At 35.3% G+C, this 26,248-nt stretch overlaps 1 protein-coding gene across 1 annotated transcript in view; it reads left to right on the forward strand.

Annotated features, from left to right (window-relative positions):
• CUNH12orf4 (chromosome unknown C12orf4 homolog) overlaps nt 1-8,035 on the forward strand; it is a 32,151-nt gene extending 24,116 nt beyond the window's left edge. Inside the window, exons 11-14 of the mRNA XM_015500741.2 lie at nt 397-599; nt 6,226-6,283; nt 6,850-6,917; nt 7,504-8,035. Coding sequence (XP_015356227.1) covers nt 397-599; nt 6,226-6,283; nt 6,850-6,917; nt 7,504-7,596 — 422 coding nt within the window. The 3' untranslated portion in view covers nt 7,597-8,035. The remainder of the gene's footprint in view (nt 1-396; nt 600-6,225; nt 6,284-6,849; nt 6,918-7,503) is intronic.
• The last annotated feature ends 18,213 nt before the right edge of the window (nt 8,036-26,248 follow it).

Genomic DNA, 26,248 nt, shown 5'->3' on the forward strand with positions numbered 1-26,248 from the left:
TTTGTTTTGCTATTGTGGATACATAGGAAAAGAAATGATTGTAGAGAGCAGAGATGTTACTGCTCCAGCATGTAGTCTGAAACATTCATTGATTCACTCAACAAGTACTTACTGAGGACCAGCTATGTGCTAGAAACAGAATATTAAATGAGGTAGACAAAATCCTATAGTCATAGACCATAAGCTATAGTCTCTTAAAAATAATATATGATAATATATGTAAATAAAAGAATTTCATTGCTAAGAAGAAAAGAATTAAGGAGTTTCATGAGCCCCACATAGATTCCTGATCCAAACTAACTCAACATATTGACTGCTCATTGCAATTATTTATAATGCCCATTGATGAATGTGATTTATGTATTTGAAAATCATGATTATATCTGTTGTTCACAGGGGAATTTTACATAACACGACATTCTAATCTCTCAGAAATTCATGTTGCTTTCCATCTTTGTGTGGATGACAATGTGAAATCAGGAAATATCACTGCTCGTGATCCTGCCATTATGGGACTTAGAAATATACTCAAGGTTTGCTGCACCCATGACATCACAACAATAAGCATTCCTCTGTTGCTGGTTCACGATATGTCAGAGGTAAGCAGATAGAAAAATCTTTTCAATGAATATGATACATATTCATATTATTTAATAATCTACATTTTAAAAGCCCCCTCCCCTTTTTTTTTTTTTTTAACTAATAGACCTTTACATTTTCTATCAGGTTAATAGAATTGACTGCCATATAAAACAGTAAATAGTACTTCACCATTTATGTTCAGAAAATTATAACATTTTCCTATTCTCCTTTTCTTCCCCTACTTCATTTCCTCTTTCTCCTCCATTTTTGTCTTAATTAGCAGTAGATATTAATGTTTGGCTTATGCCAGAATTACATTGAGTTTGTACTTTCTGAGAAGACATTAAAAAGTAATGGAAAGAAATGCTAGATGACAGGAAGAAGTCAGCCTCAGTTTAACATTTCCTCCAGGATGAACTTGTAGTCCCCCTGCCTCAGTCGCTCAAGCTCAGATTATAGGTGTGCACCACTGCACTGGGAGACATTTTTAATTTTAAAAATCTCTTTCTGTTTTAAAAATTCTCATTCTGTTTCTCTTCTGCCTTCTTCCTTTACTCACATTTAAAAAAAAAAAAATAGTTAGAGGGCTAAGTTAAAAATAATGTGAAGACCAAAATTTAACTTTAGATTGTCTGGAGGAAGAAAGGAACCTCAAGCCCAAAGGATGCTATGAGTCCTAGGAAAGCCAGCTGTCAACCTGGTGATAAAGGCTCATATCAGCAACTCTGTGCTTGCTTATTTTAAGAAGAGATTTTTTAAAAGCAAAATTGATGACTACTAAGTGCAGACTGTGAATTTCAAGAAGGAAATTTGATCTTGATTGCTGAATGTTACTAGTAAGTAAATAATGTGGAAATGCTATATTTTAGAAGATAGTATAAAAGATGTAATTTTTTACATTTTAGTTTAAGGTCCCACTTAGACTCATTATATTACATTCATGAATTTACTTCATTTTAAATTCTATATTAACTGCTGTAATTTAATATAATTTAAAGATAACCAGTTCCATCTAGGACAGGATGTTTTGAGTTATTTCCCATTTATAGTCTAGTCTGGTAGATCTTCACAATATACTTTTTTTCCTTTTTGGTGAAAAGAATACTGGCACCATCCTGTGGAGGCTGCAGTAGACTTCCTCACTTCTCATTCCACTTCCGTAGCCTCACTCATACCTAATATGGCATCAGGAGAGATGGACAAACATGTTTTTCTGTTTTCACTGTAGCTTTATAAAGTTTTACTTCCATCATGATTTTTTAGCTATTGTTAAATTATCATCACTAACAAGCCCATCTATAAAAGGGTCTTTGGGGAATAACAAACTTTATGATGAATTTCTGCCACAAGGAAACAACCAAATATTCCTGCAGCTGGACTCCTGGTTAACCAGTTTATAAAAATGGTTGTATGTAGGTGGGAAACAACCTCAAAAACAGTGTTTCCAAAAGTCACTAAGTTCAGATTTACTTCCAGACATTTGATACTGCTAGCATGCCCTCTCCCACAATGTCACAAAAGTTACATGTTTTAAATTGGGACAGCCAGCTGCAGAACATTAAGTTTGTTTCCAAAGTGTCCAATTTAATTCACAAAAGTATATTGAGCCATGATCTTCTCATTTGTTGTATTTAAATATCCATTCAAGGTCAAGAAGTTTATCCTATAAACTCAGACAACACTTCACAAGATATAGGAGTAATGTGTACTTTAGCTTTTGTACAAGGATCCCAAAGCATTTTCAGGTGCTATTTCCCAAAATTAGCTGCTAGACACCCAGTTACTATATATTAGTGTGTGCAAGGTAATGATAAGGTCTGAAATAGTCCATGTCCTATGATATATAAAGTGGCAATAAAAATTACTTGCAGTTTAAAAAGAAGAAGAACAAACCAGTTTCATCTCTATAAGTATTTGTAATCAGAAAATACTGTCGTATTAAGATCAATGTAACCTAATAGATGTGTAATGAGTCTACAAGTCAGAAATCCTGAGTTCCTGACTTTTTTGGGTATACTAATAAATTGTGAAATAATTTGGGGTTTAAGGATTTTAGTTTTGTTAATTTTTTGTCAATGAAGATTTTGTTTGTTTTTATTGGAATACTTATAATACATAAGTGCTCACCTCAAATTTTCACAAACTGAGCAAGCATATACCCAGAACATTACCACAACCCAGAAACCACCCTCATGTTCCCTTACAGTTACTTAAAACACTCCCTCTACAGGACAACCACTATTTTCACCTCAAAAATTATGGATGAGTTAGTTGTTTTGTGGTTATCTTATATCTGACTTCTTTCATTCAATATTATGTTTATGAGATATCCAGATTATTATGTATGATTATGGATTGTTCTTTTTTGATGTTATATATTATTCCAGTGTGTGACTAGACCAAAATTATTAGCCCTTCTAATATTTATGAACATTTAGGTAATTTGTAGATTTTGGTTGTTGTGACTGATACTGTTATAAACATTCTATCTAGTACATATGTTTTGACACTTCTCTTGGGAATGGCATTTAAGGTGGAATTATGGAATTATTAACTCTCAGGCTATCTATGTGTTTTTCTTTGATAGAAATAGCAAAATTGTTTTCTAAAGTGGTATACCTACACTGGTGGTTTTTTTTAATGTGGAAAATAAAAAATAAAGCCAGACTTTCACCTTTTGATAATGGCTATGAAGCTGATTAATACAAGTGTTTCAGGTACCTCGTAAGCATATACCTGAGAAGGAAAGAAAAATCTTGGAATCTTTCCCATTAGAATAAACTCAGAAAGTAATTCTTATATCTGACTTCCAAGATGTACAATGAAGACCTTAAAATACATACTAACTCCACAGTTCAGCCTTACCTAAACCAAGGATTCAAGTTGAGAATCAACATATGGCCATTAACCTCAGATAGATAGAAGGTATTGTCTCGGTTAGAATTGAGATTTTATATGTCAAGAGCTTTTTTGTAATGTTTTGAACAACCAATAAAAAAAAATAAGCAAGTTGGGCATAGTGCAGAAGATAATAAAACTTTATTAAATAAAAAGAAAGTATTGAGATTTTAATTTGTTTCACAGATTTAAAATTTATTCTATGTGCAATTTCCATGTACCATCTAAAGTATAACTGTTGGGACCAAATTTCTGCCCTAGTTCCAAACTCCAAAGTGTTTCACATTACCCACCCAGCTTCTTCCGTAGATTTCTTTCACAGTGCATTCTCTCAGACATGTCACCAAGATTTAGTCACTTTGCCATTACCTAGAGTGCATGAACAAAAACTTCATATGCCATTAGCTGATCCATCAGGTTCCATATCGTACCTACTGTGCAATATATACTAAGCTTTGTTTCAAAAAGTGAGCTCCTTATAAAACTGCTGGCCACATCCTATGATGACATCCGATAATTCATGCCCTGTCTTGATCTTATTGTCTTCTAAAGCTTACCATTTAGCCTTTTCCAGATATCCAAAGCCATTGTTTTTAGGTGCTGATTTTAATCAGAGACAAAAAGGATAAAAAAACAGTCAAACATCTACCTTAAGCTTGGGGTAGAGTCTCTGTAGGCATATGAAATATTTGAAAACAACTCAAGTGAATGAATGTGTTTTTACATGCATGTACATGCTGCCATATAGCATTTTCTTCAGATTCCTAACACTGCTAATCAGCATTAAAGTAAAGTAAAGCACATATGAAGGCATATGTCATCTGAAAATTAAATTGATCTTATAATATATCTGTCACTTCTAAGCTACTCTAGTGTCTTGCCATTATTGTATTTTGTCTTGTTCTCCAAATAGTGCTTATAAAACTTTGTAGTTAATTCATATCATTTCAAGAGTGTAAAGTTCTTTATTTATCTCATAGATATTTGTTATAGACCATGCTATTAATCACATAAATATAGAAAACAAGAAAGCATGTTATTAATGGATAAAATTGGATGATCTTTGGACAAATGAGGACTTGGTTATTTTCTTCTCAATCTACCATCCCTTTTCTAATTTGTGCTGCAATCTTTCATCACTATATTGTCCTGAGTTTCTGCATTTGGATAATATCAATTTTAGATGTTGGTTTTCAAAGCTTTGTGTTTAAAATTCACATTAACTGTCTTCATATGAGTAGTGGTACTTTGACTTAGCCTTAATCAAGTAATTTAAAAAAAAATTTTAATTGTAGATAGACATGATACCTTTATTTTTATGTGGTGCTGAGTATCAAACCCAGTGCCTTCCACATTTGAGGCGAGCGCTCTAACACTGGGCTACAACCCCAGTCCTAATCAAGTAATTATTGAAATAATTCAAAGGTGTCAAAAAACTAATAGTAAATTATAAGACAAGTTACCGTCAGTAATGCTTTATATGTGTGTGTGTATATATATATGTATATGTTTCATATATATAATGAATATGTCATTAAAACTAAATGAATAATAGTAATTCCTTGATTCTGATTATTACTATGGTATTTCAAAACATTATATTTTAGAGTAATGTTTTAAAGTAATGCTAATACTTGGTTATATTTTAGTATTTATTTCTACGTGTAATTCTTGAATAAAATGTTTAACATAAGTAGGCTCTTAAGGAAAATAAGACACTATGAGTGAGAGTCAGCAGAAACAACCAAACATAAAAACTGATACATAAAGCCTTGAGGCATAGGAATTATGAGACTTGGATCATGAAATAGTTGGTCATTGTGTCTAAAGAATACGTTACTACTTTTTTCACTAAATCTTTTTTGTTTTGGAAAATATAGTGGTTTTCCATTAAAAATGTTATTTATGCTAACATTAAATGGACTTATCATTGTTATTTTTAAACTAAATAAATATTTTTATATTTATCAGTTTTAATTTCTAATGCAATGAATAATCCACATAAACAAAGGCATATTGGAGTTAGTATTTTTCAGAGTGTTAAAGATCCTGAAACCCAAAAAGTTTTAGAATCACCATAATTAAATAATACACTTGTTTTGTAGTTATGAAGACTTGCAACATGAGAAAATAATTTTGGTAAAAAGAAATGGAATTTAAAATGGCATGTTCACTGAGTACATGGTGAAAAATTGTAAAATGTATTGGTTGTAGACCTGGGATTCAGATGTGCATTTGGACAGCAATTAGAAAGCAAAATAGAAAATGAATGGATTTGGTTCATTAGGTAGCTGGGACACACTCTTTGTTTATTCCATTATTTTTGCAATAATATAATGTTATATAATAAAAATGTTTTAATTTTATTGCTTATGTAAATATACAATTTAATAATAATTATTCATTTGATCAATAATAACTATTCATGCAGACATTGACAGTAGTTGTGGAATTTCCGCATCATAGTTATCTTTAAAATTATCATGAATATGTTAAGGATCTACGCATTTTATAAATCATGTTTGCTAGGCTTGTTAAATTAATTTGCCTTTCTCAAGTATTGTCTAACGACTAGAAGCTCTATTCCTAAAAAATAAAAGAAATCCAGTTGGGATTAGCAAATAATTGTCTGAATTTATTCACAACATGGACATTCAACATTATAAACAAATAAGGATCTGACTGTATTTTTTATTTTACAAACTTCTGTTAAAAGCAAATGATTTGTTTTGTTTCTGTTTTTAGGAAATGACTATACCCTGGTGCTTAAGGAGAGCAGAACTTGTGTTTAAGTGTGTCAAAGGTGAGCAGAACCCCACATTTAACAACCAACCATATGTCCTCACAAATGTTGAAAGCAGAGCAACCCAGAAGAAAGGATATGAAAGTTACCTCTGTTGTTTGATGACTTTGTTATGTAGTTAATCAAATATTTCTTAAGAGACTTGTAATTTATCTTTTTCCAGTCACAAAAAAAAATCTCCAGTCCTCCTGGAATACAAGGACATTTGGATGTTATTTACATTTTGCTTCGATTCTAACTTGTTCTCTACTGCCTTAAAAAAAAAAAAAATAGAGCCATATGTTTAACCTTTAATAGTCTGTTTTAGCTTCCTTGTATGGAGGCCAACTAGGACTTGAGAAAAAATAAGTCCAAGTGTGTTAACAAAACTGTGTTAAACCTCTCTGGCATGGAGAATTAGGGATAGCAGAAGTTTATCTTTTAGGCTTAGCATTTCCCATAGGCAAGTGTCTACCTACAAAGTCAAGACAGGAACCACACAGTGAAATTCAGTTTATCTCAATAAGTGACTGGGAGACTGGAAGGCCAAAACTCATAACACAGCAAAGTCTGTTGTTCTATTTTAGGTTTTATGATGGAAATGGCTTCATGGGATGGAGGAATTTCTAGGACTGTACAATTTCTAGTGCCACAGGTATGTTATCTGAATAGATTTCACTCCAGTTTAATCTCTTTTATAATATTCCTCACACATATGATATGTGGCCTTAAACTCCTAAATATAATAAAATGCTAACAGTTTCCAATTTTTTAAGGGGAGAAGAGTTTGGATGCCATAAAGGCACTTATTGTCAAAGATGTCAACCTCTACCACTCAAGAGATCTTTTATTTACCCCTAAAACCAAACTTGACTTATCTGTCCTCTGTTTTTTTTCCACATTTATGTTATACAGACTATGTTTGTAAAAAAGGGCATGAATAGAGAATGAATGATTCTGAATAGAACTTACCAAAATTAGTGGCATTTTATTATGGATTATATTGGTGTTACATAGGGGGTTTCTGGTGATCAGACTTATTATTTGATAGAAACAACACAGGTTCTCAGAGAACAGTCAGAAAACCAGCCCAGTCCATATAGTTAAATCAGTCAGGAAAGATAATTTTTCTGTTTTGCAGTCCGTATCTAGAAAGAGATCATATTTTAAAATACTTCTAAAGATTTAAATTATCCATGCTTTAACAAGCACAAACTTTTTTTTTTTTTTACCTTTTACAGAGTATTTCTGAAGAAATGTTTTATCAACTTAGTAACATGCTCCCCCAGATCTTCCGAGTCTCATCAACACTCACTCTGACATCTAAGCACTAAACCCTTATAGATGGACACACTGGCAGAAGCGGATTGTTAAACTCTCCAGGAACTTGAGCTATGCTGGAATCCTGTCAAGCAAAAGATGTTCAGAAAGAGAACCTGCAACCTAAGCCACAAGTGAAATCATGATATATGTCTGTGAAACATTCCAAAAATTTCTATACTGAACAAACTAGTGATCAGCCCCTAAATGAAACATTCATTCTTAAAGTCTTTTTATAAAAGAATATCTCCCTTTTTCTACTTTTATGTCCTAAAGTGAATGTTAGTAAGTTAATACTTCCTTTTTATCACACATTTGCTATAGGAATCTCTTGAGTACATTTTTGTGGTGACTTTTGACTTTCCCAAAAGGCTTGAATTACTTACCAGGTACAAGCCATAATTACTTTATTTGCCAAATCAAAATTAAAAAGCACTGAAATATGCATTACAAGTATGGGTTTCTTGTGAAAATCTTTCTATAGAAATACAAATACATGAGAAATATGTGCTTATTCTTTTAAGTTTCTTCCTTCAAAGCCTTGCTTTTAATCTACTCTTTCTAAGCTTGTATAAGTTAAGAGTCAAAAAAGGCTTTGAATTCTTTACTTCTGTCTCATCTTCCCTCTGTGACCTTGCCCTTGTCTATAAATAACATTTCATGGGCTGAGAAAATAGTGTTCTTTTTTGCCAGCCTGATGTAAAGTTAGTCCAAACCAGCACCTGGTGCAATTTTAGTGCTCAGCAACATTGTGACAATGATGTGACAATCAGAGAATGAGGATCATTTTTATTTTTCTATTCTTCTTCCTACATTCTCAGCTTTCTTACCCATTCCTCTATCCCTTATTTTCTTTGCAGATAACAGTGTCCCCATTTCTGTCTTACTGTTTCCCCTCCTCTTCCATTGTATTCACTGGCCCCCATTCTGTACTGTTCTTTCCTTTCCTCCTTTCCACACTGTGTGTCATTTATCTCATCTATAACATTTTTGCCATGACTACATTAAACAAAAGCATGCAGACATTTACAAAAGCAATAGTTTTCATCCCAAGTTGTGTGAATGTTGCAACTGACCAATCGAATGAAATGGAGGGTCTTTGATGTCCTCAGAAAGTGTTATATCTTGAATATAAGAAAAAGAAGCATTATAACTAGGAGTGAATAGATGAATGTCAGAGACTTTAGTTCTTAAATTGAAATGGAAGTGGTTATAGTGGGATCAATAAAAGACATTGAAAAATAGACCTTAATAATCTTTCCACAGAATTCTGTCATCTAAGGGTACAACCAACAGCTTGAAGGTTACTTCCAGGTACAGGAGGAAAGATTCAATCATGGAAATTTGGTAAATGTTGCTAACCAACTCTGTCACCTCTGGGATATTTTATTAAATTACTTTTAAACTGGGGCTTTCAACTGAAGAAGGTTTAAAAGTACTATTTTATTAATAAAATCAAGATATTTTTTTCTAAGTCCATTTTTCAGTTGGAACTGTATTATAAGATACATAAGCAGTAAGCTTGGGAAAATCATGCCTATGGTATTACATACTACTGATGGAAACACCAAGCTATTAGCAAATATATAATTTAAAATACCAGGGGCTGTGGTTGTGGCTCAGTGGTAGAGCACTTCCCTAGCATGTGTGAGGCACTAGGTTTGATCCTCAGCACCACAATAAATAAATAAATAAATAATTTAAGTATATGCATTTAAATTGTGGGGATTTAATTAGATAGTAATTAAGGCTAGAATTTTGTATTTAGGCCAAGAAGGGTAAGATTATGATCTTAGTTTCTAAGTGTTCTGAAGGGCTTCTTAAAGGAAAGTAGTTTCAGGCACTGTGTGAAGATGTGCTAGTCCTCTTTCTGTCACTATGACAGAATACCTGAAATAATCAACAATAGGAAAGATTTATTTTGGCTCATGGATATAGAGATCTAAGTCCATGGTTGTTGGCCTTGTTGCTTGTGGCAGCATAGGACATCGTGGTAAGAATGTGTAGTCAAACAGTCCTCTTCACCTCATAGTTGGAAGAAAGCAGACATGAGTGGTCTGGAGTCCCAATATATCCTTCAAGGGCATGTCCCCAGTGACTTACTTCCTTCTGCTAGGACCCACCTTCTGAGGATTCTACCACCTCCCTATTATAGCACCACAAGCCAGACATTTAGCACATGGTCTTTGAAAGACATTTACGATCTATCGATAGATCTGAAGAAGGAACCTTAGCAGGCTGAGAATAGAAAAAGCTTTCAAGCATTCTAGGTATAGGTACAGATAAGAACCATGACCAATGGCCAGTATATTGAGAGAAGCTGACCTCAAGCGTCTTTGAGGGGTGGGGGGGGGGCAGGGCAGGCACAAGTATCTCAATGAGCATAGTTTTCCATTTGTATAAACAGTTGCTTGTTCCCAAGACAGATGATAATGTGGTCCTCAAGGCCTTAAAAGTATTCACTGGCCCCCATTCTGTACTGTTCTTTCCTTTCCTCCTCTGTGTCTTCTGTCAAAGCACCAGACCAAGTAAGACTATAACCTCACCATCGATCTGGAAGTATGGCACCAACATGTGTGACCAAAATTGGAGACGTGCATGAAAAAGAATTTCAACGAAAAGAAATTACTTGCCTGTGAACTGGCAGATCTCTTGACACAGCACATGCCATTATTTATTTCATATCAGTTGGAGCCTGGCAAATTCTCATAAGAAGAAAAAATGTTTCACTAAGGAAAGATGAATTCACAGACACATTCCTATTTTAGAGACCCTAAAGAGAATCTACAGAGCTGTGTAGAAAGAATGGACAAAGCTTAGAGACTGTAGATATGTGTCAGTTTCTTGTTGAAAATAGTTGTTTTTTTGTGACTTCATTTTCTCATTGAGATAAAATAGGACTGCCTTGCTCAACAGGACTAACAGCAGTGTAAAAATAATTATCCTAAATTTGAAATAATAAAACTATTTTACAATCTGTACAAAAAGTACCATGTCTTCAGAACCATTTAAACTAGTGGTGTTTTTGTCCTTTTGCCACCCAGAAATCTTTTATTAGCTTCCCCATATTTCTCTGAAGTGTTTTGAAAACTTAGCAAGCAATTTAAATTATTTGAGCAATCTGGCCTTTGTTAATTAAAGACAAGTCTGTGGAGTAAGCTGATTGGCAAGTGATACGTAGTGTTGTCACATAGAATTATTGTATAATTCCATGCAGATTTGCAAAAATGGAAACAAAAGCTTGACAATTGATTCTGACCTGTGGGATTTCAACCAAGGGACATGTATTTTTTGAAAGATTGTTTAAAAACTCAATGACCTCTTAAAGCACCACTAATTCCAGGAACCCCAAGTTGGGAATCACAACTTTAGACAGAAGTATGTACATGAGAGTATATTACAACCCAAAGGCAGAGATAAAGACAATATAAGTAACTGGTTCACCCTAAGGATAACATTCAACAATAGCAAATGTAAATAGAATCTTCCAAGTAGAACAACACAATGCTTAAGTAAGAGTTGGCCTCTAGAGGGTTATGCAAAAGCCATGGGACTTGTAAAGCAAGAAGACTTGTCAGGCAGCATCTGTGATGCTGACAATCTAATGATCAAGACAAAAACTCACCTAAAACTAGGGAATGAATGAATGAATTTTGAGATTCCCTGCAGGACCAACATGTGCTTGTGACATCCTATTCAACTATAAACAGTGAAGATTGTTACAACACACTGCAGATCCATTTTTCCTGTTTTCTCACAGGGTAATGGTTCCTGATACATCAAAATTAAGACTTGACTGAACTTCTTGCCACACAGTCAATTCTCATTATATCACAGATTCCACATTTTCTAATTCACCTGCTTTCTACAATCTATTTTTAACTCCATTTAATAGAGGCATTTACAAAAGCAATATTTTCATCAAATCCAAGTCAGATATGTGTTGTAAATTATCAGTGAAATGAAATGCAGGGCCTTGGACAGTATTTTCAGGATCATTAGTGAATATTCATACAGTGGCAGAAAATTTGAGTTGCTCAATACACACTTTCCCAGTTCATATGGGGAAAAGTGACACTTATGCCATCTTGCTTCAGCTCTCATAATGTTAAACAAATGTTCTTTCTATGGTCTATTTAGTGCCATGTTTTTTGCATTTTTGTACTTTTTGTTGGTATTGTCTATGTAAAGTGCCCCGCCCCCCAGCATAGTGCTGAAGTGCTATCTTACTGTTCCTAAGTGCAACAAGGGTCTGACGTACATTATGAAGGAAATACATGTCATCTGGATATCAATATAATGATGTCAGTCAAGAGTTTAATGTTAATGAATCAAAATATATATTAAACAAGGTGTCTTGAAACATGCATAAGGTTATGTGATCACCAGCTAATGAAAATACGGCCAGAGGCTTGCAGAAATCTAACTCTCTGTATTGTCCCAGAAGTTTAGAATTCACTAATTCAGTGTTCAAAGCAACTTTTTAGAACATAACTACTATTAAAAATGAGAATCATCTGTATGTGTCTTCTCTCACAGGCAGGAGAGCATAAGAACTGTCTGTGGATATCTTTAGCACATGGAGACTGGAACCTGGAACACATTACCCAAAAAAGCAAGTAGATCCTTTCTGGAGATGATTAGGAATGAAACAGAAACTGTGTTGTCACAGGTTAGGTGTGATGCTTACAGGAAAGAAATGTGGTAGTGGGTCTCTCCCTCCCTCCCTCCCTCTTCCCTGCTTTCTAGTTTTCTCTCCTTTTTTTCTTTCTTTGTGTTGAATCCTGGCTTCCTATTGTCAGCTCATCTGTGCTCAAATGTCTCACCTCTAAGCAACAGTATAGCAGCAACAGTCAGGAGCATAGTCCCTAGAGTTCAACAAGCCTGGTTTACATGCTGGCTCTCCAATTTATTCACTGTGACTTGTTACATCGGGCATATTACCTAACCCTCCTAAGCATGTTTTTTGATTCGTAAGCTAGGAAAAATTAATAATAGGATCTACCTCACTGGGTAGTTGGAAGGATTAAATAAGAAAGTACACACTACCTGGCATATAGTCATTCTATAAATATTTGCTGCTATTATCCTTCTTACTTCATTCCTTCCTGTCTCCCCTTCCTTCCTTTCTTCCTTCCTGTCTGACCTTTCTCCTTTTCTTCCTTCCTCTCAGTAGATAGTAGGGATACTAAGTCACTGAAAACATCATGTCCTCAAGGAGTTTATGGCCTAATTGAATTGGTAAGAGAACACATGGTAACTCACAATACCAGCCAACATATACTAAGGGTAGACAATCAGTGCAGAATAAAGCATAAGCAAAGTGCTATAGAAGTCAAAATAGACACACCAGAAATGTGTGAGAACAAAAGAGATGCTAAGTCCATTGAGAGCAGCTTGCTTAGCCCTGCCTTTCTCTGGCATTGAGTGGGTATCCTCTAAGAGCCCTTGTCACTCTCAGTGGGTCAAGCACAAATCCTCCTGGCAGTCAGAAAGAATGCCACCTGTGCCAGTAATGGAAACAGCTTCAAATACAAAGGACTAGGCAGGTTAAGAATGTCAGGAGGAAGTCACAGGGTAGGTGACTAACTTTATATTTGAGTGGGACAGGAAGAACTAACATTTTTGTCAGGTGAGCCTAGATTTTAGACATAACAATAGTATGAAGCAGTTACAAGATTTAAGGTCTCCTACAATTGCCCCTATAGTGCTTCCCTGGTATCGCCTCTTATGACTCTCTTGTCATTGAGCTGATCAGATGTTTCCTATCTTACAGGTGACCAACTGAAGCAAGAGATTAAATGCTAGGAAGAAATAGAGAAAATGTCCTGGATGAGAGGAGAGGATTAGGATGCAGAAATGACTAGTCTACTTAGTCTACTTTGTGTGCATGGTGATGGCGAGCAGGGTGGGGCAATGGAACAATACTTTGCTTTTTAAAAAATCATCTGTCGTGACTAGTGTAGTCCATTTTCTATCCTATCTGAATTTTCTTTTATTGTGAAATATTTCAAATATACAGAAAAGTTAGGATAATTATATATGTAACACATATCCATATATTTGCTACCTGTATTTGTTAACATTTTGCCATATTTGCTTTAGGGGTCTCTTATTTTTAACACATAAAACATCACAGTTATAGGTTGAAGTGCTCCACTTTTGATGCTCTCAAGATCTATTATTCTTCCTTGTATGAGCTTTTCAAATAACAAACCACTCCAAAACTTAGTGGCTGAGAAAATAAGTCTTCATTCTTCATGATTCTATGGGTCATCTCAACAGTTCTTCACCTGGGCTTACTCATGAGTCTTCAGCCAGCTGAAAGTCAGGTAAGCAGTTCTGGTGATCTTGGCTAGATCCTCTCATATGTTTGAGCATTGGTTGGCTGCAGGCTGTAATAGATGACCTCAGCTGGGACAATTGGACTTTCCTTCACTGGGCCTTATCCCCCAGGATGCTAGCCCATAATTTTTCACATAATGGTAGTCAGGTTGAAAAAGAGAGAATTAACATCATTTTTACCACATTCTGTTGATTAAAGCAAATCTGAAAACCATCCAAGAATCAAGAGTTAGGGTAATAGACTTCACATTTTGATGAGAGGTGCTTACATGAGTCACTTTGCAAAGAGCACAGGATAGAGAAAAGAATTGAGAATATTTATGTCATCCATGTGTCTGTCTTTCTCTCCTTAGCAGTAATCATTATCTTGATGTTGTTGTTATTCGTTTTGTGGGTTTATTCATAGTTTTAATGCATATCTATATAGTGTAACTATGAAATATATAAAGTATTATATCAAAAAATTATTTTCTATATGACTTCCTTTTATAAAATCCAATACCATGCTTTGGGGATTTAACCATACTGATAGACTTATAGCAATTTTATTAATCTTGGTTGTAGCATGTTATTTTTTAATACTCTGTATTATATGCATATAGCCCAAATTGTTTATTTATCCATTCTATTTATTGACAATGAGGTGGCTTCTACCTTTGTATCATTTGGTCCCATGCTGCAATAGCCACATTCTTATACATGTATTACTGTGCACATTTGTTCAAACTTCTCTAGAGTGTATGACTGGGTTTTCTGGATTGTGGAATATGGACATCTTCAAATTTAATAGATATGTTCTAAATGTAGCCCCAAAGTGGTTATACCAGACTTCCCTTCTACAGTATATCGGTATTGCTTTGCATTTCCCTGGGTTCTGGTGATGTCAAGCAGCTTATGTGTAGTTTTGTTCTTTTTTTTGTTCCAGTATTGTCTGAACCCAGCCCTTTTTATTTTTTATTTTGAGACAGGTTCTTGTTGCTTAAGGCCTCACTAAGTTACTGAGGCTGGCTTTGAACTTGTGATCCTCCTGCTCCAGCCTTTTGACACTTATCAAAGAACAAAGTGGGAGAACAGGTGTGCACCACCACACCCAGCTAGCATAACATTTGTTTATAGGCCATTTAGATTTCCTTATTTGTGAGCTTCCTGTGTAAATTCTTGGTCCATTTTTTTTCCTTAAGTTGTTTCTGTTTCATATGGGTTGTGCAGATTTTTTTCTGAATTCTGAATATTAAAGTTTTACTAGTTTTTCTTGCAATTTTTTTCACAGTTTATGGTTTATTTTTCTTTTTTTAAATTAGACTTTTTAATTGATATTTTGGGGTGTTTCATTTGTTTCTGTTTTTGTTTTTTTGTCTATATTGTGGTGGGGATCAAACCCAGGGTCTCACATATGCAAGACAAACTATCACTGAACTATCCTCTAAGTCCATCTTTTCACTTTTTCTTATATTTCATTTTTTACAGTGGTTTGAGATTTTAATGTAATATAATTTATTACTCTTTTCCTTTATAGTTTGAATTTTTTGTATCTCATTTCAGTATCCTTTCTTACTCTCAGGATCATAGCTATAACTATATACTCATCTGTTTTCTCCTAAGAGTTTTAATGTTTTTCTTTTTATTATTTAGACTTAATCCATCTGGTATTCACTTTTGTGTATTGTGAAGTAGCTCCCATTTTACCTGGATATAGAAACAGGGAGAAAACAATAAGACATAAAAATTTTCTGGAACCAATGAATGTGAATCTTCAAATAAAGGAGGTAAGTTGAGATCTGAGCAGGAAAGGAAAAATAAAGCTACACATAGATCCTTTATGATAAAACTACAAAAAAATCTAAAGCAAAAAATTCTTTAAAGTTTCTAAAATTCTTTATTAGATCAAAGAAAGAGATTTGAATGACAGTTCCAAAGACTATAGGTGTCTCAAAAGCAACAATTTCTTCTCAACAGACACAGAAAAAGGTCAGTGCTAAGGGAGAATAACTGTCAACCGAACATATTTTTACCCAGCTGAAGAGTCTCTTGATTTCTACCCATCAATTCATTAACTATGACCTTGGACAAATTATTTAACTGTTTGAATCTTAGTTTACTTTTCTATAAAGTATGATTAATGTTCTTTTCGCTCTCTGCTTCATAGAATCACACAAGGAAAACGTGAGAATGTTTTACAAAATATAAATATATTACAAAAAGATAAGATTGAGTTTGATTCTTGAGAATGACATTGTAGTTGAGTACTAAAATATTCATATTTTGGTGGGGGAGGTTAAAACAGGGCATGGATAAATAAATATATGGATGAAGGAAGGAATAATATTATGAATTAAATTAATATTCATTGAGTATCTGTTGTGTGCCATGCTAGAAACACTGTGTGATGATGAATGCAGCAGATACTAAAAGCATTGACAGATATGATCCCATCCTCTGTTTAGTAGGAGAGATATATATTAAATCAACAAAAAGATAGTAAGTGGTTATAAATTATGATGGGTCCTATTGGAAAATAACAAGTGAATATAACTGATATAAAAATAAAATATTTAGGAGGAATGACTGTTAGAGTCTGTAAACAAGTCAAAATAACACCTGGCATTTTGCCAGGGGAATGTTAGAGTTTGTAAACAAGTCTGGATGGTGCCTGGCAAAATGCCAGAGGGAGTGGTTTGAGAAGTAACAAAAGCGAGCCATTAAGTGTGGAGATTCCTGATTGGTTGACTGCTGTATCTAGTTTATGTTAATTAGATAAGCTGTGTGGAATGTATAAATACTGCTCCTGTCCTGCAATAAACGGCTCCCTCTCCTGCTATATCAAGTACACAAGTTATTCGTCACCCCCCGGTTATTTTGCTGCAGCCGGACTGCGGCAAATGACATTTAATCTTAGACCTGAAAAATTGGTAGTAACTAGCCAAATAGTAGAGGAAGATGCTTTCCCAGGCTGAGGAAACAAAATAAAACAAAAAACAATAAACAAAACCAAAACCAATAACAGCCATAGGATGTACATGAATGAGTGGGAGAAGCTGAAGATCCATATTTTTGGCTAGAAAACTAAAATAGAGACCCAAGGAAAGTGGTAAGAGGAATCAGCAGGGGAAATCTTGAAAGCTGTCCCCTAAAGTTGTTTATGAACTCCTGTGCTCACCCCAGAAGTGTGCCAGGGTGGTCTGATCCTAAACCCTGCCAAAGACTTTGAGAATTAAACTATGGGACAGACCATCACCCAGACTGCCTACTCCACTGAGTGGCACTTAGGTGAGAAAAATTAATGTAGCACTGCACGTCTTTGAAAATGGAACTAACATTGAAACAATAATCCCCCAAAGGGTGATCTGCATGTGTGGCCTGACATAAACTAAGTTGATTGCCTATATTCTCCATAGGATTGAAACAAAATTACTAAAGTCTGATAACATGATAGTAAAAGTGTCCTAGATATAATCTAATGCTGTTTTAGTCAGCTTTTTCGCTGCTGTAACTAAAAGACCTGATAAGAACAATTATGGAGGAAAAGTTTATTTGGGGGCTCACAGTTTCAGAGATCTCAGTCCATAGATGACCATCTCCATTCCTCAGGGGCCAAGGTGAGGTAGAACATCGTGGTGGAAGGGTGTGGTGGAGGAAGTGTCTCAAGACATCACACCAGGAAGCAGAGAGAGAGAAAGAAAGAAACTCAACAAGGACAACATATATACCCCAAAGGCACACCCCCAATAATCCACCTCCTCCAGCCACACCCTACTTGCTTTAGATTACCACTCAATCAATCCCTATCAGAAAATTAATTCACTGACTGGGTTAAGGCATAACCCAATCATTTCCCCTCTAAACCTTCTTGTTTTGTCTCACATATGAGCTTTAGGCGGACACCTCATATCTAAACCATAACACTTGCATACAAAGAACCAGAAAAATCTCAACTCAAAAAAAACCAAAAACAAAACAACAACAACAAAAAAAAAACCCAATAGATGCCAATTCTCAGACGACAGAGATGTTGGAATTATACAATCAAGGATTTAAAACAGATACTACAAAAATATTTATTTAAGTACAAATACATTTGAAATGAGTAAAAATAAATATGGATAAAAAGGACCTAATGAAAATATTAGAGCTAAAAAACAGAATTCCTGAAATAAAAAAATTTTTAAAAACTCACTCCATGAGATCAGAAGCAGAATTAAGATGGTAAAAGAGTCAATGGTCAATGAACTTGAAGATGGATCTATAGAAATTTTCGATGCTGAACAGCAGAGGGAAAAAAGGTTGGGGGAAAAAAAGATTTAAGCCTCAGATTTCTGTGGGACAATACCAAAAAATCTAAATTCATGTCACTTAGAGACCTAAAAGGACAGAAAACATGGTGCTAAAATCCTTTTGAAGAAATACTAGTTGAAAACTTCCCAAATTTAGTGAATGATATAAACCTATAGAGTTAAGTTTAGCAGATCCTAAACAAGACAAACTTAGTGACAGATACACCTATAAACATCATATCAAATTGTTGAAAGCTAAAGACAAAGAAAAAATCTCAAGCACAGCAAGAGAAAACCAATGAATTGCTTATAGGAGAACACCAATTTGAATGAGCACAGGTTTCTCATCAGAAACCATGGAAGCCAGAGGAAAAAAAACAACATTTTAAAAATGCTGAAGACTGTCAACCAGGATTGTATACTCAATGGAAATATCCTGCAGGAATGAAGAGACTCTAGCGTACTCAAGGAAATTAAAGAAGTCAGTACCGAAGGACTATTAGGTCACTACTGCTGCTTCTTCAGCTTAGAAAAATTCAAAGGAGCATCCCTCTCAGGTACTCCATTACCTCAACATTCATCAAATCCTCCTCAGTATCTTTTACATCTATTTCTTTCCCTTCTGCTACTGCTTCCTAATCAAGGCCCTAATTCCTTGCTTATATACCTTTCTCCCAATTGGTCTTTCCAACTCCAGTTTTGCCTCTTCTCCTTTCTTAATCTCACCTTAATTATCAAAAATTTAAATTTATGTTGTGTTCCTACTTTAAACATGTCAATTATTCCTTTATTGCTTCTAAAATGAAGTGAGATTTTTACAAAGTCTTTTCTAATCTATCTCCTGCTTAGTTCCCTGGCCTTATTTCTTGTCATTCTCCAACCTCTCTTCCCAAACTATATTCAGTACATCAGCGTAGTAAATATTTTAGGCTTTGAGGTCCCAATGTTCTCATTGCTACTGCCCAGTTCTGCAGCTTAGTGCAAAAACAGCTGTAGACAATGTTGAAAATGGATAGGTGGAACTGTGTTCAAATAAAACTTTAATTACAAAAGTAGGTGGCTGGCTAGATTTAATTCAAAGTTTATTATTTGGTGACCTGTGCTTTAGACAACTGACCTATCTACAAACATACGAACATGGCCTCTTTCCTCATCTCTTGAGTACTTACTGCACTATCTATTCTGCAGTGCCTGCCTCATTTTATCTGGCTACCTTCAATTCGTGACCAGGTCTCAGTTTGGATGCTGAGTCTTCAAGGGCTTTTTCCCTGTGCTCCCTACTGGTCTATCATCAATGTTGTCCTTACCACACTAATATATTTACCTGTTTTACTTGTCTGTCTCTCCACGCCCCCACCCCCATTTGTAAGCTTTTGAAGGGCAGAAATTGTCATAGTCATACTTTAATCCCTACTGTCTAGCAGAAGCTGTGATCTGTTTTTGAGTGACCCACCCCTTTCCTTCACTCTGGCTTCCTCTCCCAAGGAAGTAGAGGTCCAAATTAAGGACCAATTGCTGTGTCTCTTCTTGGGTAGCACCCATCTCACCCACCAAGCAACAGAGCTCAGCTCAGCTCTGACCCCACTTCCGGCAAGCACTCTCAGCCACCAACTTTAAAAATAAGCCCCAAGGGGGAAATTGCTATATCTTTTTCCAAATGCTGTTGTGAATGCCAAAAGTGGTAGACACTGAACCGCTGTGGTTAAGGGTGGAGTAACCACCATTCAGCCAAGCATCCTGGGGACTCTCCCTCCTGTTTGGCATCTTCCCTTTCCAGCCCATCACCAATCAAGGGTACAAGGGACAACTTTCTTGGCCAAGCCATTAGGTAATCAAGCAGCTGAAGGATCAGCTATGCATCCTTTTCTGATCTAGTGCTGAACCTCAGTTGAAGCCCTAGACCCTTCCCTCAGGACATTACAATCTAGTTGAAAAAAGCAAGACAGGCACATGTGAACTATTTAGAGGTTAATAAAATTGTAATTTATTCAGATACTCTTTCTCTTATTTAAGGGTCTATTCAGAGCCAGGCATTATACAGGATGCTGAGTTACATAGATTAAAAAGAGGGTCCTTTCATTCAAGGGACTGTGTCTACTCAAGTTATACCAAATTAGGAATATTATAAATGCAAAAAGGGTTTAGAGTCTGATGAAGCTGATAAAGGCTAGAGTTTTCACAGAGTAGGAGGCTTGAACTGCCTCGAGGCAAGTATGGGACAGAGATGAATGGAAGGAGAAAAAGATTTCAGTTATAGGATGACATGACTAGAGGTGTGAAGAGTGGAGAGCTGAGTAGTGGGAAATAGGCTGGAGAGATAAGGAAAGATCATACTATGGAAGACCTTGAGGATCCAGAATTTAACTCCAAGAAGAAGGATGATAATATCTTTTCTCTTTTTTTCAAGTTGAGCTATAATTCACAAAAATAAAACTTATAATTTTAAAGAATTCAATGATTTTTAATATATCCACAAACTTATGTAACCATCACCACAATTTAATTCCAGCACAAATAACATACTTCTGAATATTGCTGACCAGGGAATTCATATTATAAAGTTGTATTTCAAGCAGATTACCTTAAGTGACAAGAACTGGAATGATTATGGGGGCAAAGAATTGGACATGGAGGCAAGCTAACCGTCTCAGAGGCTTGAAGACCTGGACCAGAATGGGTTACAGTGCCATCTGCTTTCTATCATCCTCCCCTCCATCCACGACAGTGGAATTTATAGTGAAATAACTTATTGAGATAATAATCTGTATCTTTTCTCCTTGATTTTCCCTCCCCCATTCGGAGAACATGGCCAGATATTTGTGTTCTCTAGCCTAAGCAAGACTGGAAGCTTGGCTAAAACCAAGTCACCTGTGGACAGTCCTGACTTCTGTTTTAGGAATTCTGAACTAAACACTGGAATTATACTGGGGGATAGGAGAAAAGGGAAGATGTGGGAGCAGTAGGAACTGAAGCTGAGAGAGCAGATGACAGGGCAGAGGGAGACTTGCCCACACTTTGAAGAACCAGTACTTTCTGATTTGGAGAGTAGCAGAGACCTCAGAAGGAGTGATAGCATGCTACCCATCAGAAGCTTGAACCTAGACCCCAGAACTCTAGCCTCTAAACCTTAAATAGAACTTTTGCATCCACATAAGGCAGAAAATTCTTCTTATAGTCCCAAACAAGCGCAGGCATTGGAGAGTGCACATATTAATTCTAAGTGGACTGAAGATCAGAAGAGGCTCTCCTAAGAATGAAACCTGGAGAGTTTTGCCCTGTCCTAGGGGGTGAGGAGCCCCAATAATAATGCAATTACATTAAACCTCCAGCTGGGCAAAATGGGGCATAATGTTACATTTAAAGAAGTTGAACTATTAAGTGTTTCTTGAGAGGTCACTGAACATTAATGGTTAGTAGATGGATTCTGGCTCCTGATTGCCTATAATTGAGCCTTGACTCTACTATTTCTTAGCTGTAGGTCCTTGGGCGTGTTACAACCTGTCTGTACCTGAGTTTTCTCCAAATGGAAATAATTAGAATCAACTATCTCCTAGTGTTGTTCCAAGGATTAAATTAATGAGCATGTGTAGAAAAACAAAACAAAACAAACACAACACTGCCATCACAAAAGGGCTATATAAATGCTTGCTTATTATTATTATTAATTAGAGAGGGGAAAATAATTCATTAAATTGGGGTGTTAGAGTATCATTCTAAAAAGCAGGACAATTATTGGATGGAAATAAGGGTGAGAAAAGGTATAAGAGGAATGAAGAAGAAAAAGTAGAATAACGGGGAATATTAAGGATGAAAAACTTTAAAAATTGTTTTTATTGACAAAATTTTGTACATTTATGGTGTACAACATGATGGTTTGATATATGCATACACGTGGAAAGACTAAATCAAGCTAATTTACTTATCTGTTACTTCACATATTCTCCTTTTTTTTGTGATGTGAACATTTAAAATCTACTTTCTAAGCAAATTTCAAGTATACAATGCTTTCTTTTTTTTTTTTTTTTAAACTGTGCCACGGACTTGTGCATGCTAGGTATGAGCTCTACCATTGAGCTACATCCCAAGCCCCAAAATGCATTTTTATTAATTATAATCATCAGATATCCTGATCTTATTACTTCTGTCTAACTCGAAATTTGTCTCCTTTCTTCAACATCTCCCTAATCCTTCCTTCACCTTTAGACCCTGAAAACCACCATTTTGCCATTTCTATGATTGCAACATGTTTTTAGATTATATATATATAAATGGGATCTTGCAGTATTTGTCTTTCTAGTTTATTTCACTTTTTGATGCCTTCCAGACTCACACGCAAAATACAGGAATATCTTCTTTCTTAGATACATACACACACACACACATATCTCAGTGTATGTGTGTGTATATATGCATATATATGTATATCCATATCATATTTTTATATCCATGTATCATAGATGGACACTTAGGTTGATTCCATATTTCAGCTATTGTGAAAAATGCTACAATGAACATAAGAGTGTAGATCTCTTCACAATACTGATATTATTTGGATCTATACCCAGAAACAGAATTGTCATATGATAGTTCTATTTTTTTTTTAGGAACCTCCATCTTATTTTCCATATGGCTTTAATAATTAACATGTCCACCCACTATGTGCAAGGGTTGTCTTTTCTCTGCATCTACACCAGCACTTGTTTTTATTTGTCTTTCTGATAATAGCCATTTTATTTTTTTATTATTTATTTTTATGGGTTTTATTTTTTAAATACATGACAGTGGAATGCATCACAATTCTTATTACACATATAGAACAATTTCTCATACTCTGTATATAAAGTATGTTCACATCAATTCATGTCTTCACACATGTACTTTGGATAATGATGTCCATCACATTCCTCCATCATTGCTAACCCCCTGCCCCATTCCTTTCCCTCCCCCCACTCTGCCCTGTCTAGACTTCGTCAATTCCTCCCATGCTCCTTCTCCCTACCCAAATATGAATCAGTCACCTTATTTGATAATAGCCATTTTAAAAGGTGTGAGGTAACAGCTCATTGTGGTTTTTAATTTGCATTTCTCTAATTATTAATGATGTTGAGCATTTTAAAATATACTTGTTGATCATTTGTATGTCTTTTTTTGAGAAATGTCTCTTCAGTTACTTGGCGCATTTTTAAATCAGATTATTTGTTTTCTTGCTATGGAGTTGAGTTCCTTATGTTTCAGGGTTATTAACCTACCCTTGTCAGATAGATGGTTTCCATATATGTTCTCTTGTTCTTTAGGTTGCATCTTCACTCTGTAGGATGTTTCCTATGCTATACATAAGCTTTATAATTTGATATGATCACATTTGTCTATTTTTGCTTTTGTCATTTTTGCTGTGGGGTCATAGCCAAACAAATCTTTGCCCGAACCAATTTTAAGAAGTTCTCCACCACCACCACCACCATCAAAAAAAAAAAAAAAAAAGCTTTTGCCTTGCTTTCTTCTATTATTTTTACTTTCAGGTCTTACATTTATGTAAGTCTCTAATCTGTTTTCAGTTGATGTTTGAATATTAGGTGGGGTAAGGGTCCAATTTCATTCTTTCACATATGAACATCCCGTTTTCCCAACACCGTTTATTAAAAAGACTGCCCTTTCCCTGTTGTATGTTCATAGCACCTCTGTTGAAGAACAATTCATAATAGACATGTGGATTTATTTCTGGGCTATTGTATTCCATTGATTTTTATGTCTACGTGTGTGTGTGTGTGTGTGTGTGCATTTGCACATGTAAATGTTAATACCATGCTGTTTTGATTACTATGACTTTATATTAGATTTTGTGATCAAGAGTTATGATACCTCCAGCTTTGTTCTTTTTGCTCAAAATGGCTTTGGCTATTTAGGATTTCTATAGTTCCAAATGAATTTTAGAATTCTTTTTTATCTGTAGAAAATGCCATTGGAATTCAATAAGGATTGGATTGAAATTGTTGGATCTGTAGATCACTTTGGGTAGTGCAAACATTTTAATGATATTCTTACAATTCATAAACACAGGATATCTTCCATTTATTTGTGTTCTTCAGGTTCTTTTCAATGTTTTATAGTTTTTAGTGTTCAGATCTTTCAATTATTTGGATAAATTTATTCCTAAATATTTAATTTTTATGCTATTATTAGTGGGATTATTTTCTTTATTACTTTTATTGGATAGTTCATAATGAGTATATAGAAATGCAACTGATTTTTATTATTGATTTTGTACCCTACAACTTTACTGAATTCATTTGTTCTAACAATTTTTTGATAGAATCGTTAAGGTTTTCCTATATAAGAACATGTCATCTGCAAACAGAGAAAATTTAAGGTAAATATCATTTGGACATAAAAGAAGAAAAGAGTAGATATAAAAAGGGAAGTAAAAACATAAATGATGATAAATAGGGATCAAAATAGATTTTAGGAAATTGGCAGATGGAGAGATAGTAAAAAGAGATTGAGAATTAGATCACATAATGAAAACATTATAGAGATAGAAATATAATGACAAATTAATAGAATTATGTGAGAGGGATCAACTAATAGAGATAGATGATAAACTCAGAATGAAATATAAAAAATTGGCGTTAGATGCTAAATGGGAAAAAAAGCGTAAAAGAAAGACAAAAGGTAGTGAGGTGATGAGAACTAGGTCAGGAGGGATGGTATTATGATTTGGATCTGAAATGTCCTACAGAAGTTCCCATCTTGGAGGCTTGGTCCCCAAAGACAGTAGTGTTTAGAGGCAGAGCCTTTGGAGGCTGATTGGATCATGAGGACTCTAACCTCATCAGTGGAATAATTTATTGATGGATCCATAATTCAGTGGCCAATTGGGAAGTAGTATAAACTTAGGAGGAGCTTAGTTGGAGGAAGTAGGTACCTGGGGGCATGCCCTGGAAGGCTATATCTTGTCCCCAATTCCTTTCTCTCTGTCTTTCTCTCTCTTTTTGTCTCTTCTCTCCCCCTCTCTCCTTCCTGGCTGTGGTTAACTGAGCAGGTTTTCTCCCACCGTGTGCTCCCTGCCATTATGTTCTGCTTTGTCACAGGGTTAAAAGCGATGGAGCCAGCAGACCACATGCTAAAACCTCTGAAACCGTAAGCCAAAATAAATCTTTTCCTCCTTCAAGTTGATTTCCTAAGGCATAGTCGATTTTCTCCATCACTGCAATGGAAAACTAACTAACAGATGGAATAAATGGGTTTCAGTCTTGGTTGGGGTGAAAGGGGGTGTGGGGACTGCTACACTAGCCCTGCCCCTTCTCTCTTTCCAGACTATTCCCCACACCTCAACTCTGTCTTCTCTGACCTCCAGACCAAGTTTCTCTCTTCCTCCACTTAGGAACTCCCTGTTCTCTGTTCCAACAGTTTTGAAATCTATTTTCTTCTGTCTGGTTTTCTCATTGTTTTGTGTGTGAAATTCTTGTCTCCATTTCAGAAGACTCTGTCCCTGGTGAAAGTGGGTCTATTACTTTATTCTTAGTATCGCACCCAGTGCAGAACTAAGAAAATGTGTTGAAAAACATATGGCATAGAAACTGGACTAGCAGGAACATTCCAATCTCCAACTACTATTGTCACCACCCAGCAGGACACCACCAATCACTCTCAGGGTTGTCATTTCCAAAAGTATAACTTAGAGGGAACTTGTCCAACTTGCTTTGGCACAAAAAAATATATATATAGGGCTGGGGATGTGGCTCAAGCGGTAGCGTGCTCGCCTGGCATGCATGCGGCCCGGGTTTGATCCTCAGCACCACATACAAACAAAGATGTTGTGTCCGCCGAAAACTAAAAAAATAAAATAAAATATTAAAAAAAAAGCACAGTGAAAAATCCAGATCAAGCTCAGTAGGTATGGATTTGATCAACTTCCTGGATTCTTACATTGTTCAAATTGTTCAAATTTTGGTTAGACTTTACAGGGTTGGTGATGTAACTCAGTAGAAATAGAGCGCATGCTTACTTAGCATGTGGAAGGCCCAGAACCATCAATTAAAAAAAAAAAAAA

This window comes from Marmota marmota, unplaced genomic scaffold (genome assembly GCF_001458135.2).
Source record: "Marmota marmota marmota unplaced genomic scaffold, marMar, whole genome shotgun sequence".
NCBI lineage: Eukaryota > Metazoa > Chordata > Mammalia > Rodentia > Sciuridae > Marmota > Marmota marmota.